The sequence below is a fragment of the Simochromis diagramma genome, unplaced genomic scaffold, assembly GCF_900408965.1.
Source record: "Simochromis diagramma unplaced genomic scaffold, fSimDia1.1 OVJJ01000344.1, whole genome shotgun sequence".
NCBI lineage: Eukaryota > Metazoa > Chordata > Actinopteri > Cichliformes > Cichlidae > Simochromis > Simochromis diagramma.
Genome location: NW_024387375.1, coordinates 15023564 through 15040741, shown reverse-complemented (window position 1 = coordinate 15040741; position 17178 = coordinate 15023564). Strand labels below are relative to the sequence as shown.

Genomic DNA, 17178 nt, shown 5'->3' with positions numbered 1-17178 from the left:
ACTCTTTACACAAGAACGTGTATTCTTGGAGCAGTGTAAGCACACTCAAGAGGGTGATTACGAACAGGAGGGGGATTTCTCCCCAGCGGCTCCACCCCTTCCCTGAGGGTCGCCACAGATAAACAGTGAAAACACACACACACACATAAACAAAGAGGCAGCGAGTCACTGTGTGTCCCAAACAGGACACACCATCTTTAACTCTTGGGGTCATCCTTAGCATGTCATGGCCACACACACGCACACACACACGCAAACATTTCTTTTTCCAGCAGTCAAACAGTGGCTTAAGATAATTCTGGAGATAAGATAGTCAGGGTGTTTGAGTTCACACCGAAAACCATAAAAAGTGTTGAGATTCTAGTTCATGTTTTATCCAAAAACACCCCGATCTTCTCTTAAACATTTTCTTTTATTTTATATCAATACAAAGAGCTCCGTATGTTTTTTTAAAGGATATGTTGCCTTTTTTGTCTGTATGCGTTAGTTTATTAGGTCACTGCTTATCTTCCTCTCTCTGTCATACACTCTCCCTGTCAAAGGTTAAAACCACACGAGGATCAGAGGCTATAATTGGATAAGTTATTACCTTGACACCATTAGTCATTAGCAGCGTAAACACAGTCACATTTTCTGTGTCCACACCCTGTTGGCCGATTCCTCTCGCCCTCTCGCACACAGACCGCATTCAACAGGTATGTTAACCTACGCTGTCCCGTCCCAGTAAACTCTCAGTCCGGCTGTTTGTTTTAGTACAAAAACAAAAAAATCCCTTAAAGTCTCAGGCTACTTTAACACGGGGCCACACTAAATTAAAGAAGCAACATCGGATACGAGCATTCGGTTCAAACATTTCCCCAACGCTGTTTATTTTTAAGCAAAGAAGGGAAAAAAAAGTGCAAAGCATAATTACAATATAGAAGATCGACCACAACATTGTGCTTAGTCAGCAGTTGCATAACAGCAACATGTCCACATGTGTTGTGGCCTCTCCAGCGGGGTCATGCTACATGTACAGTGTGTTTGGCAGTTACCATCGCTTGGCTTCTAAATGAAACCATTTCGTGACTTAGATAGCAATAAAGAGTATGAGCACACAATGTGCAGCTGCTTCCAGCAATTTGGATGAACATGCTGGCTTCCTTACATGCAAAGGAATCAAAGCAAAAGCAAAAATTGTTTTGGTACCTCTTTAGTGGCATAGCATCAATGTCAGGTAAAAAAAAGTTACATCTGTGAATTAAAAAAAGGCTGTAAATCTTCTAAAGTTGTCATATGAAGCATTAAATCGTGTGGAATTGCACGATCTGATCTCTTCTTTTTTGCTGAATGTGGTCCAATACCTTTATCTCACTGAGCTGCAATCACCTCCAGTGTATTTACATAGTGAATGGCCGTCAGTGTTTTGCTAATATGCCCCAAAGCCACTCCATCCCACTCAATACTGAGTGAGAATCAATAGAGCGAATGAGATTAACGCTCATATCCCTCTGCACTGTCTTATAAAAGGCTCTTCGGGCCTCGTTGGATGATGTTAATTACACTTTTAATCAATTTTCCCTTCAATTGACTCAGTAGAGTCAGGAGCACAGCGGAGGGTTTGTAAGCGCTAATTCCCCTGATTATATTAACAACAAAACGTGCTGGTCGTGGATGGATCTGTGGAAGCGGCGCTAAGGCTGCATCGTCTCTGCGTGTGCGTTAGCGTGCGAGCGAGGATGTCTTGTGCACTGGGGTAGGAATTTTCAAACATCAAAAAACTATGTAACCGGCCAACTTTAAAGAGTTTCACATTCATTTAGAAATAAAATGAGAACCTGCATGTATGATACTTGGCTCTCTTAATACAGCTCTTCTTATTTCTAAATAAATTCAAACCTGTGAGCTGAAGCATGCTGGATTAATTACAGATTTCAGTGTGACTCACAGACTGTGACACCTGCCATCGCCTTCCCTCTCCGCTCTTTCCTGTTGCTTTCCACTCTGACGTGTCAAATATATAAAGTAGTAAAACAGAAAGGTCACCCAAATAAAGGCTGTCCTTGTTCATTTCTTTTAGAATGCCCAAAGTCCAGCTAATATTATTATTAAAGAATAACTTTAGCTTTTTAAATTTCAACAGCTGAACACACAGTGCGCAATATCTTTAAACTTAAAAATATTCAATGTATTCCTTTGCAGGTCCTCTATTACTTCCTGCACAGTCCGCTCAAGTTTTCCATGCAAAGGGGTAAAAATAAAGACGTTTATCCTGATGGAGGATGGCAGATGAGTAACAAATGAATTGAGAGAGAAAAAGAGAAGAGAAAGGGGAAGTGGACTTGCGAACAGTTCCTCTAGTAAGAAATGAACAGACGTTGTTCTCTCTCTCTGCTCCCTCATTCATTCCTCTCTCGCTCCCACGTTCTCCTGAGATTGCTCATAAAGTTTTATGATAACCAGAACTGGGTCAGAAATAAGAGGACGGAGGCCAGTTTTACTCACGCTGGCAGGGCTAAATTGAGGCTTGAAAAGAACCAGGCCCAAATAACGACCAACACGCCTGGAAATTGCTGTCGCTGTATGACACTGCCTTAAAATCAGGCCGTACAACAAATCATCTCTGTTGAGCGCATGGCAAGGGACGATTTGTTTAAACTTGGTTTTGAAGGACGACTTTACAGAACAAGAAATGTATGAGCCCGGGGCAGCTTAGTCAGGCTCTTCTGTGGAAATCTGGTGATGCTACACGTTATGTGGCGACTGTGTAATGTGTGGTTTCAGGCTGCGTTTGGAGTCAGCACTTCTCTGTGGCAGTAAAAACCTGTTGGAATCAGGTACTGTGTGTTTTAGCATTTCCAGCTCAGAATGAGGAGCGCGGGGAGTCATCTGAACCGCAGTGAACAATTCACAGTCCTTGCAGAGTGTGCATGTGGGTACACACACACACACACACACACACACACATACACAAAACACACACAATCGTACATGCATACATGTAGGAAACACAGGCACTTACAGGTGTGGGCACACACTTCAGAGACACAATAAAACACTTGACACACTCACAGCAAGTCAATGAACATAAACGTCTGTGCACACAGGGACACAAAAAAAGCCCTCATGAGCACCAGCACACACACACACACACTCGCACACAGTCAGTACCAAAAACTGACAGCAGCTTTGACCACCCTATTCAGTCTATTCATTTTACAGATACAGACAGGCATTGTGAGACGCTACACTGTGTTTTCAAAAACACCGATGTTGGCCGGAAGGCTTAAAGACAGCACATTGTGCTGTGTTGTGACAGTGTGTAATACTTAACAATCACCTCATCATAGCCATGTCCGTGACCTGTCGGTGCCTTACACAGCCACCCAAGCAGAACCACAGTGTTGACAGCGAGTCACACCTCGTGCAGAGGGCAGCTCAGGAAAGCTCTCCTCTGCTTGTTTGTCTCTCTGTGTCTTTTTAAAAAAGAGTGGCTAAGTACTTCTGGAAGCCTTCTGGAAGAAGTGATACACCTTTCTCTCCTCCTTGTGAGGAAGAGAACAGAACAAAAACATACATGTCTGACAGAAAAACAGGCCAGGTCTTTCTTGGAAGATGTCGATCACCTTTTTTTTTTCTTTTTCTTTTCAGGGAAAAGGCAAACTCGGTGCATCTTTTCCACTGTGAGAAATTTCTGCATCTAATTACCACTAATTGCGAGTGCTGTATTTAGAGCATGTTACCAAGCACTATAATGGAGATTTTGCAGAAATTTCAATGGGCGACGTTAAGCAGAAAATTTAAATGGACCACCAGTGAGAAGTGATGACAAACACGCCAGCTAGATTATGTTTTTTATTCGGGTCATGCGATGGTATGCTGCGCACACGCGTCAAATAAAGTTTAGCCTCTTGTGTTCCTGTCCCAATGTGTGTGTGTGTGTTTCTGTGTGGGAGGAGCCCCCGCCATGGCTTTGCTGAGCTGAACAGGCCCCCATGTATACAGCACGCACCTCTGCACAGCCAGGTGAGCAGCAAAAGGATGGTGACATTCCTGGCATATCTAGGAGTTTATATCGCAAGCGTGACTAGGAAGTGTGTGGAACTATCATCTTGGCGGGCCGCCTCTGATCCTGCCCTGTGGTCCTCGCACGGCAGAAGCCAGTGCACAATTACCGAAGGAAAACACACGCAGATAGCGAGGAGTCTCTATGGTGCAACGTCACATAAGACCTGTGCGTGTGTGTGAGTAAACTAAAGGCAGGGTGGGCCAGCGGCTCTCGGGGCTATCTGACTTAGATCACAATAACACCTTTTAACACAGCAGCACGCAGACGGGACAGCCGTCGGAAAATACAGGGAAGCCTTCTGGCTTTAGAAAAAGGCTGAGTGCATTTTAAATGCTTGATTCATCCTGCCAGACATTTAAAAGACACATCAGCATTTGGGAGTTCAAAATCGAGTCATGCAGATGTTTTCTCCCTCTCTCTTTCCTTCACATCCTATTTATCTCGCACTTTGTTGAGGTTGTTTTGCCAGGTGGGCTGCGAGTGACCCGTCTCCTCGTACCTGATCATCTATCTGGCACGCTGTCAGGTTGTGCTGCTTGGCTGCAGGGGCAAACTGGATGTGCTTCAGCCAGCTCCCGATATCTGGTTTGCTGGCATCCACGCAGAATTTTACATGGCCTGACCCATCCAAGATCTGCAAGGAATGAAAGACAGAGAGAGAGCAAGAGATCAGACTTTGATCAGTATCAGTCCAGGTTACTGTGTCCAAACACTGACTAACCACATACCTCCCACAGAGAAAAGAACTCAAATGTTAGGAGCAGGTCTCTCTCTCTCTCTCTGACACACACACACACACTTTTAATATTATTATTATTTGTATTGTTTTGAATATAAGACAGTAAACATTGTGTATAAATGAAAAGAAAGAGAAAACAAACACTCAGTACCAAAGTAATTTCATTATATATCTGAGACCTTTTTAAAGCTTCAGAGGCCTGTTGAAGAATGATGTCATTACCATTTAAGTAATAAAAATGGAAATCATATTCATAAATATTCTTAAGATGCTAAGTGACGTCAATAAGTCAGTACATAAGGAAGACAAAAAAGCCAAATAGTAGGTTCAGTAGCAAAATAAAAACATGAATTATTATATGCATTCATTTCATATTAGCAAAGGTTTCTTTCAGTTTCATTTTGGACCGATCGCTCCTTTATTATTTTGTTACAGAAAGGAAGAAAAAAACGAAATGTAAAAATCTGCCACAAAATGAAATACATCCCTAAAAAAATCTATTTGCATTTAACCTGATTCTAGCTGACGTTTGAATTCGTTTCTTTAAATGTAGTTGCAACGAATAAATGAACCAAACGTTACTCATTTTAACTGCAACAAGAACAGTAAAAGATAATAAACTACACACACAATGGCTGTGACAATAATAAACCAGGGGGACAGCTTTGTTCCTCTCGTTGGCGAAATCAACAGAAGAGCAACAAACACAATAGAAGTGAATTATCACGCAAATCATATCATCGGTGGACTTTATCGTTACAAAATATTCGCGCAGCATTTCCACTCGAACGAATCGCGAGCGCTCTGACATTTTTCATGGCGCGGCTGTAAACTTTACTGGGGAACAAATCAACTGCAGGAAACCGCGAGTGATAAGAATTATGAAGACAAGCCGATTGTTGGGATGCAAAACGGAATCTCTCTCTCAGGGTCACAAATCTGTCTTTATGTCTTTGTGTAACCTGCTGCTGAATAAATATTTAGGTTACATAAAGCCCTTTGTCCGCGCTAAGAGAGCACCTAGTCGTGTATTCTGTAAACTACACCGCAGTCTTTTAACTAATAATTTAAACGTCAAACTTAGTTCAGCAAGATGGATGAGCGAATAAACTCCTAGATGTGCTTTTTCTTTCTCTGCGTGTAAGAAAAAAGAAAGTAAAAAAATAAAAATAAAACCTCAGTGAAGCAGTTTTTATTTATAAAAGTCTGCGTGTTCTTACCGTGGTGACTCGTTTTTTTTTAAACTGGCGTGCCACACTTTGAGCCTCTTGGGATAATAACAGCGGTGGTTAACTGAGTAAAAAGTGACACCGTAAAAAAAATAAAAATACAAAAAAATCGCCCTGGGAATTAAAAATAAAAGTAGAAAAATATTTTTTTGCTAATGAGACTTCTCCAGATTTTTTGACACATTAAAAGAAAAAAAAAAAAGATCGCTGTGCGGTTGTTTTTCGGTCTCTTCAGGTCTCCAATCCGCGGGACGAGTCGACTTGTCTCGCTGTCTGTGTATGTGTCTGTGTGCTGTCTCTCACACACGGCTCGCTCGGTAAAAGTAAATCCCTTCTCACTACACTGTCTCACAGACAGCGCCGACTCCGCGCTTCTCCCCTCGCTGTCCCGCAGACGTCGGAACTGAAATCCCCTCCGGTGCATCAACTTGATCCTAACTTTTTTTTTCTCGCAGCGGTGCGCTTCGAAAGGCTCGTCCGCTCCTCTCTTGTCACCCCTCCTGTCCTGACGCAACCAGGTGTCTTCTAGTAGCCATTCAACTTTTCATTTTTCTCTTCCTCCCCCCCCTCCACCACCTCCTCCTCCTCCTCTTCAGCCAGTCGGGATGTGTCGTCTGTGTGATAGCGGAGATATTCGGGGTGGGGGGTGGCGGGGAGATTTCAGGCATCGCCTCCCTACTTTGCGCCTCGCGGATACTTGTGTGTGATGTTTCTCATTCAAAAAAAAAAAAAAAAAAAAAAGAGAGAAAAGAAAAAATAAAGGATGATCCATCCTTATTATAAAAAAAGAAAAAAGGAGAGGGGACTCCAAGCAGGGAGACTGTCTTTACACATGTATGTCCCCGGAAAGCAGAGACTACTCTCCGCAGTAAATTTTAAAGTGACAGAGGCCCGGGGTTGGAAAGGGTGAGCGGGGTCAGGGAGAGGTCGGGATGGGGGCTTCTAAAGGGATGAACTACACACACACACACACACACACACACACACACACACACACACACACACACACACACACATAGTATGCACACTTTAATGAAGGAACATACGCATCAAAGTCGTGAATTATCATCCACCTTTTCTTAAACCTCTCGACATTTTTTTGTCGTTATTAAGAATTGAATTTAAAGGGGCTGCAGTGTGTTACACGTTTCTTATTTGAGCTATCTTATCATTTAGACTTGAGCTGTATGCGAGGGGGAACGAGTGATAATAATAATAATATTAGTAATAATAATAGTAATGATAATAAACAGCCTAATTGTTCTCACACACTGAGATCTGGGAATCTCTATACGGGCCATTTGATGCCCATGCGCCACATTTTAGGACCCTGGCCTACTCACCTGCTTTCCAAAGCTCACCTCTACATACAACACAACACATTTAATTTTCAACATCAGCTTGGGTTAGTTATTTCTGAATCTGCGTTAAAAAAAGAAAAGAAAACCTTTTAGCTCTGCGTGCGCCTTCGTGCACCTGCTTTGCCATCAAGATGAGACCAAATGTTGGACATTGTATTTCTTGAGTGTGTGTGTGTGTTTTAATCTCTCAGTTTAAAGCTGAAACTGATACCGTGAACAATCTGACAAGGGTAGAGAATAACACAGAAACGTCCTTGTTGTCAGTGAGCGGAGTTTATTAGGCAGCTTATAAAGCCAGAGAGAGCGGGGCTTTGGCTGATGAGAGCAGATGATGATGGATAACTCCTTACACTGTGACATTGACCTTCCATCCCAGATAATACCCATTGTTTTGCGAAATCGCGGAGCAAATGTGCAGGAAGGACAGGAAAAATCATGTGTAAATAAGGCAGGACCCGGCCACCGATTCCCATCGTCTCGCGCTCCTTGAGAACCGAGGAGAGACCCCGGTCCGCCCGGTCATTGATTTCCTGCCTCTCCTCGACTTGTCCATTGTTGGAACCCTTTTTAATTTAGCCATAAATTGGGAAAGCTCAAGTCGAATGAGCTGTTCTATTTTCTTCCTGTCAGGATGAGGGATTTGTTTTATGATGCATTGTGTATTAAATACAAGTAATCTGGGAAAGTGATTGCTTCACAGCCTCTCCGAGTCCTGATCGAGGATCCTGATAGAGAGAGAAGTGCGAGGGGTTTTGTGAAAAGGAGGAAATGTGAGAAAAAGAGGCTAAACTCTCGGGGTTTGTGGTATCACCGGGGGTAAATTGGGGTAACGGTGGTATGACCCCCGCACCAACCCCCTCTCACACACACAGACCCACCTACCAACCCACTCCCCATCTCCATGCACGGGCACGTGAAGGAAAAGCTACAATTCTTTTTCCAGTCAGGAGATGGCGTGCTCAGCTGAACTGAACCTCACTAAAGAAGTGTGAGTGGGGACTTGAGAGTTAAAAAAAAACTAATTAGGTGATTCGATTTGTTGCTGCTGTCAAGTGAGCTAAACCCAGCACGGACTTTTGTCATTTCATAATAAAATCCCGCACGACACAAACAAATTCAGAATAAAACCCTGCACATTTGTGACGTATAATTTGGTGATTTGAATGTCTATTTATGACAGCGCTGAGCAGCTGCACTGCGTTATCTCTACACACACGAGCGATCTAAGTTTGTGTGGATATTTTAGCAAAGGGAAAACAGACTCCAGCTGTCACGCGACAAAATAATAACACAATAAAAAAAAATCAATTACAAATAATAATAAAAAAGTGCCCAGCAACGAGCCTACTTTGCTATAAGTCTACTTTTTTTGTTGACTTTCAATCTTGTGCGCAAAACATCTACACAACAAGGCGTGTAGATGCTAGGTGGGCCATGAAAGATGTGTACGACTTGAATATATAATCACCTGAACGAGCTGCCATAAAAAGCTCTCGAGTCCGCGCTGAACAGACCGATGGGGGTGAATTTAAAACACTTGTTCCTTTAATAAACCGCGAGAATGATTTGCGAGTCGTTGCTCTAATTTATATTTTGTTTGCCGTAAACGCCGTTCTGATGTGCCCGGATTTAATAGACCCGTTTTATCAGAATTATTTCCACGCCTTTGTCATAATGATTGTGACAAACGGTGGGATGGCGAGGTGGAAAAGCTGTTTATCAACAAATTACAAACCAAACACACGCAGGCTTCAGGGTATGTTAGTTCCGACTATATCATGCAACACAGTGTTTCATACTTATTTGATTGGGGAGGATTAAAACGTACAGCATCCGGATAATGTTTAAAGTGCTGTGAAATTCTTGAAAAGGAGTCTCAAATTGCTCAAACAGGCCCCTTTTTTTGCTTGCGGCTTTCTTGTTTGTTTTTAGGAGTTCGGTCACGCAAAGACAAATTCATACATGCATGTAGACACTTTTTATTTGTTTATAAGATCAATCAGCTTCATATATTATCTGAGATTCGGCTTCATGCGCTAACACACTTCCTTCTTCTTCTTAAAAAATCCATTAAATATCTTTTAAGCATTTTCTTCTATTTAGAAAAAAAAAAGAAAAGTGATTTAAGTTTCGGTGCTCTGCAAAGTCAGATGGGACATGCTGGAGAAGAGGGGGGGGATTCCCGTGTGGGTTGCAAACTGACTCCAGCAGCAAGCGAACTTGGAGAGCCTATACCCGCTGCAGCCGAGGGGCCACATGGAAACACTGGGAAGGCCTGTGTGGTGCATTCCAGCACATCCTTCAGGAGAGAGCGAGAGAGAGGGGAGAGAAAGAAAATATCGCGGCCAAATCCACATGAAATAGTTCCACTGTTCATGACGAGACCTCCTATTGACACGGCGAAAAGCTGCATTAAGTCTCCATCGTGACTTTATATACACACACGCCCCCCCCCCCCCCCCACACACACACACACACACACACACACAACCATCTTTTCCCTTCGCTTTTTATTTCTGCCTAAATGTGGGGCGATTCAATCAAGTGGTTAAAAAAAAGTCACCCGGGGCTCAAAGAGACGTCAGGCTCCAGGCGGCACAACACTCTGCGGCTTTGTCTTTTAATTAGCGCATTCATCAGGCAATAGGTGCGCGCAGGAGAATGAGTGGCGCAGTTTCAAGAGTCTTTATTAATAGAGGATGTGCACGGTGCCAATTAGCATTAAAACACGGCGAAGGAAATGAAAGGAGAAAATGTAAATAAAATTTTTTCCTTGGGCCTGGAAGTAGGCCCGTTGTGAGCGGCGTGTTAATCTCCACCTCAGTAATTTGGTTCTGCGGGAGAAGACAGAAGCCCTGCTGCTGTGCCCTGCACTTCATAAATCACTGCTTTATGTGGACAAGGTCAGCACCCTCCCTCCTCCACACCCCCACCTCCATCTCTCTCTACTGGCCCCTCCCGGACCCTCCGCCATGTTTACCCGGCCGCCCGGGGGCTCTCAGGACCAGACCGGCTCACTTCTAATTACTTTGGATTATTTTCATTTGCCGGGGGTCAGGCAGGCATTCCGGCAGAGAGAGCGAGGGATGATTTCTTGACAAATTCTGCGGCCTGCGAGGAACAAGCCCGGTGTGTTTGCTGAATTAGCACATGGTCTTTTTCGCTTTGGCACCGTCTTTGCTTCTCTTTGAGCTCATAATCCAGGGCGCACTCTTTTTTCTCCTTTTTTTTAAGAGTAGAGGATTCTTTCATTTGTGTCCTTGTGTGTAGGTGTATTTTTTTAATCGTTTTGAAGTCGACACTTTAAAGTTTGAAAGTGTCAAAACTGGGAAGTAACACCAAGCCTCATGCCCTGAGTGACCCACTCAGTGACACGATGCCCGACTGAGTGGGCTTACTCACGGATTTCTCAGTTGAAGCATTAAATGAAAGAAAAATCATTTCCAAAATGCAAAAACAACAGAATTACCACAAAACGTGAAAAAAACAAACAAACTGAGAGGCAATCTCTGCTGCAGAAGCTGAAGTGCTACAAGGGACAGTAAGGGACTAAACTGTTTCAGACAATCTGAGGAGAGGGCGAATGTGAGATTAGATAAGATGCAAAGCTAACTGGGTTTAGGCAACCTGATGGTGTTGTCTGAAGGAAGCAATGGCGGCCTAAGTGACTTAAGAGTCTGTCAGGCGGAAGAGCAGTGGAGACGGGGCTGAGGGCTGGCAGTGATGTACACAAAGTAGTACAGATTGTGGTAATCACAGACACTTCCTCCACAGAGCCTCGGCATATAGGGACACACTGTATTTGGGCTATTGGGTGTGATAAAGCTGCACAAGTGTCAAAGGTCAGGTTTGTGAAACATAAATTCAGTGGGCACACAGCTCCCATACGCATTGGACAGACTGGAAACTTAAACACCTCCCCACCACCTCCACCTCCAGCCTCAGTGGAGAAGGTGGGGGGAGGTAATTAGAGCATGTTGCCTTTTGCGGCAGGGAGAACAAATTGACTCTAAAACGCTCATAGATATCATCTTTAAAAGAGGCTTTTTATGTACAAGAGGTAAAAGTGGTATGGAACTGAACACGGCACTTCAGATGTCCAAGTGTCACACATTCATTACATTTATTGAGCTCTCTTCTCACGTTTAAAGTCAGGACTCAGCTGTAACACTGTGACAAGCTGCCTTTGACACACCGTGTCCAATTGGAAGGCTAATATTTTAATGTTGGTGGATATCAGACAAGGACTTTACAGCTTTTCGCTGCGACCGAAGAAAATGATCCCGGCAGCCTTGTGATAACAGCTAACTTGATTCTGAACAGGAAACAACTGAAAATAGGTTGATACTTCTCAGAAATCTAAAAAAAAAAACCCAGCAGCAGATCAAACACAGGCACTCTGTTTCTTCTGCGTATTCGCTTTTATTGGAAGTTTTTTTTCTCAAACTGAAGGGGAGGGGGGGGGAGCGCTTGTTGTGTCGTAGAGAAAAAAAAGAGGGGAACATGAGTGTATAATGGCTATTTTTATATTCAACTTTGCAAGTAGTCAAAATTGAAAAGTGAGAAAGGAGGAAAGTATTCTTGTGTAAGCAGACTGTGGAAGTGTGTTCAGTCTGTTCATCATGACATATAAAGAAACCCACATAGTTGTGACTCAAGAGGATATTACACTGATTTACATTTCCTGGAGATTTTCACTAACCTTTAATATAACTGCTGCTTCACTCTAACCTAACCTTAAAACCTCTATTCATCTAAAAAAAGCAAAAGACTTATGTTTTCAGGTTAACTTAGTCCCTGTAAGGAAGACATGTCCCAGTAATGTGGCTTTCTAAACACATTTAGACCCCCTCCCAACAGGAATACCTGGACCACACGCACATGCAGGCATAGGAATCTGCTACCCAGCACAGCGTACGTGGACATGATTAAAGTCAGAATTAGCTCGGAAAACAACAAATCAGTTACAACAACCTTAAAATGAAGGAAAGCTGAGCGGCTCACACATAACACAGGAACACAGAGTGGCTCCCATTAAAGGCTTCACTGGCTTTCAGTAGCATCAAAGAGGCCCCTGAGTTAGACTGGGATTATATTTAACCCAGGAGCTTGTTGCACTGCGGAGTACAGGGCACATGCTGATGCTGCTGCCAGAACACCATGCTTCTGGCATCGCTCTGATCCAGAGCTTTCATTAAAATGTGGCTTGGGCACAATTTTCTGCAGGAACACACACATGGACGGACACACACGGAAACAACACAGAAAAAGTCAAAAACAAAAACAACGGAGGAAAGAAAACGATTGTCATGTCGAGCAGACTCAGTGACGCGTCGTTCATATTGTATGCAACCTTTCTGTCGCTCGCTTTTACGATAAAATATCTACAAGGCTGGAGGAAAGTGATGTAGTTGACCCATCGGTGTTAAACCTTTATTTAAGAAGTGAACCTTTAAAGTTTAAGAATCTTTTTTGTTTTTGTGTGTGGGCCCTGGGATGAGAAGAAAAAAAAAAACAGCTCCAGAAGCCAAGCAAGGGGAGAACATCTGCACCGAAGGGACCTACTGGGGTTTGACTGCAGGGTCTAATAGTGCAAACCCCTGAGCCACCATGCTCATATATAATATACTTAAAATTTCAAAATGCTGTAAAATCATATGAGCTCTAGTTTATACTGACACATTGCTTCATGATAAACGTGAACAGGAGCATAATTAATCAGTCTGCTTTAATACATTTGAATACATCTGTGATTTTATCGAAAGTCATCCAGACACAGAGCCAGACTTACATGAATAAATGCAAAGAGTCCAACAAAACTCCTCCTGTTTGTGTATAAGTCTCTAGAAGGCCTGGGCTTGAGGGATTGCAATCTCACTTGGCACATTTCAGTAGTCAGACTTGATATGACCCATCAGACAAGCTCGTCGATACTCCCCAAGTTCATTCAATTCCAAACCAATCATCCCGGTGTCATACACTTTTGGGTTAATATTCTAACTGTGAGGCCCGGCACTAGGTGAAGATAAATCAGCTTTTATGATGGGTTGTTATGGTTTTTATGGCACTGGGGTTGTGAGGGACTGATTTGGGGATCAATCACCTGCAGGTGTCTGGCAGGGGCCGAGGGGCTGTGAGGATCGATTGAGGATCTAGAGCTGTAGTGATGGAATAGAGGTGTATTCGTGTGTGTGTTGAAATTGGGTGCATTTGTTGGGTATGTGTATTAGTTTGTGAAGGCGTGAGAGAGACATAATGATGAAGGTGTGTATGTGAGTGCTTCGGAGACACAGAGGAGATATATCTGGGGCTGCAGCAGTGATGAAGGGCTGCTGGACTATGACCAGACCATCTCAGCTCTTATCAGAGCCCCCACCCCCCAAACCACCCATTCCTCCCACCTCCACCCTTCTCGATCCACTTCTTTATCTTGGTGGCACTTTGGAAAATCTCATTGTCACAGAACATTTAACAAAGACAAAAGTCTCCGGCTGGCAGCTGGAGATGACTGGCCTGGCAGCTAGTGTGCAGAGTATCCCTCACACGGCCTCCTTCACTCACGTCTTGCTTTTTCTTTTTCTTTTTTTTTCCCCCCTGGGAGAGGCTGGCAATGTGGGCAAAACACCGCCAAAACATACTGACAAGTCCACGTATATCTAGGTGCACAGACGGCTCAAGCGGCCATCAACACACAGACACAATAATCACCCAGAAGTTTGTCAGTTTAACTCTCTCTTTCTGCTTCCCTGGAAACCATGTTTATGCACATTCAACATCTCCCCTGACTGTCAGACGGCTGCTTCCTCCACGCTGTCGGCACAGCACCGGCTGAAACAAAAGAGGCGGAGAGCGAGGCCTAGGGTTTCTGAATTAGAGGAAGTTGGTGCTGATTACGCTGCCACTGAAGAAGCATTCCGATCCTGTTAACCCCTATGTGAGCTGCCAAACTCCAAACCATGCAGTGAAACCGCACACACACACACACACACACACACACACACACACACACACACACACACACACACACACACACACACACACACACACACAGCCCCACCCCGAGTGCCCTCTCCATGCACACAAAAACACATTTCCTCCTCTTGTCCGTTCTTTCCTTTCGCTTCTTTAATGATAATCCTTTGCTTCTTCTGTCCTAGATCTTTCTACATCCATTCTTTTTTCAGCTTTTTTTTTGTCTCCTCTCTGATGTACTTTGCGCTCTATCATCCCCTTCATTGCAGAAATACAGCAGTTGGCTCTCGTAGGAGGAGGGAACATTCCACCTTCACACCCTTACCTCTCTATCCCTGATGAATGTCTTCACTCCACTTGTTTATAAGATAGAAGGGGTTATTCATAATCAAGCCCAAGAGAGTATGTACACACTGTGGACATCCTGATAGAAAGCAACGTATTAAATTTCTGTTTGTTTGACAGGAGCGCTGTCTCTCTCCTTCTCCTTGACAGGAAGACCCCCATCCATCCAAGCTGGGGCGCGACCCCAGCAGCACTCCCCCCTCTTTCTCTCTCTCAAGAGCTAACACATATTAAGTAAATGAAGAGTCTCTTCAGGCCAGCGGGAGATAAACGAGCTTCTTAAACATTTTAGGAGTGGCAGTTTGATCTGGTGCTGGTGGGTGTTTACGACGTAACTGCAGCAGAGTTGCGTTTGTGATGTTACCCATCTAAGTGTGTTTATAGTGAAGGGAAGATTGTCCCGATCTCCAAGCCAGGTGCTGAAGCTCTGTGTCTGTTTGAGATGGAGGGTATGCTTATGCCTTCTGGATGTGTGTGTGTGTGTACATTCCCTTTAAGTGTGTGCGGCTCCTAGGCCAAATCCTGTTCGGACAGGCAGACGGTGTGTTTGTCCACATCCCAAGCAGGAGCAGGTTCATGTTAGGGTGTCTGCTCTGATTCTCCCCCAAGCTTTTCCTCCTGTCTTTCTGTCTCTTTCTCTTTTCTATCTTTCTCTCTGTGATTATTGTCATTGTGGTTGTTTAAAAAAAAGAGAAAAAAAGAAAGAAAAAACACTAGCAGGGGGAAGTGTAGAAGGGGGGTGGAACTGGGGAGGGGAAGCACGACAGAGCTGAGGTGGGTTGGTGGCAGTGGTGGTGGTGGGGAGGGCTATAAGGCCCCGAGGGTGGGTATAGGGTTTTGGTGAGGGCTCGGGGGTTGGTGGTGAGGTGTGCTTGGAGAGAGGGCCCTGGTGTAATCTCAGTGCTGAATAGACGGAGCTCTTAATAGAATCCCGTCGTCCGGCTGCCACCGAGAGAAACAAGAGCTGTAATGGATGGGCTCAGCTCTAGCTCCCACTTTCCCCCCTGTGACCCCTGCGTTGGTCAGAAGTAAGAGCTAAAGAAGCATTGTAGCCTCAGGCCTGATTGAATGGGGAGGGAGGGAGGTGGCGGTGGCAGTGGTGGCAGCGGGGGTGGAGGGGGTAGCCGCGCTGATAGACCAATTTCCCACTACTGCGAGCAGCAGGGCTTGATTGATGAGGGCTGGTGCTGGTGAGAGGAGGCCCATCACATGCGATCACATAAATACTTATTCAGCTCGAATTGGGCCTGACAAGCCTTACGACAGCTTTGTGCTGTCACAGATATCATTGGAAGGAAAACGCTCCATTAATCATGTGTAATTAACTTTTCCAAAGGGAGGTTCGGCTTGGAACCAGTACTAACCCACTCAGTACCCAGATAAAAAATTTCAGCATCTTAACTGGGATTGGAGAGGTCTTATTAAAAACTCGAACCAGTTTCCCTTGAGCCGCCCCGTTTGTACAGGAAACGGCTTCATTAGTATCGGTTTAGGACTCTAATGGGCTCAATACAAAGCCTCCTCTCTCAAACCCAGCCGTGTTCAGTGGCCTTACAGTGCAATATCCTGTGAGCGCACACGCCCATAATGTTCCCTGTTTGAAGTCAGAGCAGAACCCATCTGAACGCCTGCCACTGGTTAACTACCTTGACCCTCCCATAAAGTAGTGTGGAGGAGTGAATGTTGGAGAGCCCGACAAGCTGCGTGGTGTCATTTTCTCTTTCTGTCTTTCTGTCTTTAGGTAAAAGGTACCCTACCCATGGGAGTAAACTGGACCAGGGCCCCCTTTGTCTTAAAGCAGCGGACCAAATGATCTGCCACACACAAACACGTATACACAAACACGCACCAACTGATGAATGCACCGACCGAGTGCAAAATCTAATCTGATCAGCAGTCCTCCTTCAGCATTCTAATGCTGCCCACCTGCAGCTTTGTAGCTACACAGATGAATGTAATGTAAGCAGCTGCAATGGAGAGAGACAGAAAACAATAAAGGGCTAAACAACCATGTACCTTGAACTGAAACTGGATTCCAAGTTCTTTCAGGAAAATCAGATAATATCTTAGATACACCGAATGATCCGAAAGTACATTTGGTTCCACAGTTCAGAATGCACGAGATGTAGATGCGACGTAGTTATGTCAATGGATCAGGCATCAGGAATCATTTTCACCAAACATTTTGACTCTCACAGTGTACCGTGTGATTGGTCTACACTTTTAAAATGGGGTGGGACTCAGCATAGAGGCATAGTCTATGATTTCACCACACATCCTGTTTTTATCACCGTTGGTTCTTGAAGGCATCATGTTTCTATGATGGAATTCAGACGTAGTCATCACATGCTTCAGTGCACACTGCTCATTAAATTATATCATTTACCTGAGTGGAATAAAGTCAAGAGCAAAGCTTGCATTTTGCCAGACACGCTTAGGCATCAACCTCACAAACACGTACACAGGACCTTTCGAACTCAGTCA

The 17178-nt window shown here is 44.2% G+C and overlaps 1 protein-coding gene across 14 annotated transcripts in view; it reads right to left on the bottom strand.

The window, feature by feature from the left end:
* The window catches only part of mecom (MDS1 and EVI1 complex locus), a 125613-nt gene that overhangs the window by 20716 nt on the left and 87719 nt on the right, over nucleotides 1–17178 (bottom strand). For 13 of the 14 annotated variants that reach the window (XM_040008775.1, XM_040008785.1, XM_040008781.1 and 10 more), the window contains exon 3: nucleotides 4548–4682. In XM_040008775.1, coding sequence (XP_039864709.1) covers nucleotides 4548–4682 — 135 coding nt within the window. Of the gene's footprint in view, nucleotides 1–4547; nucleotides 4683–6007; nucleotides 6745–17178 lie in introns of those variants that run through there. The other variant, XM_040008786.1, reaches the window with a different exon arrangement.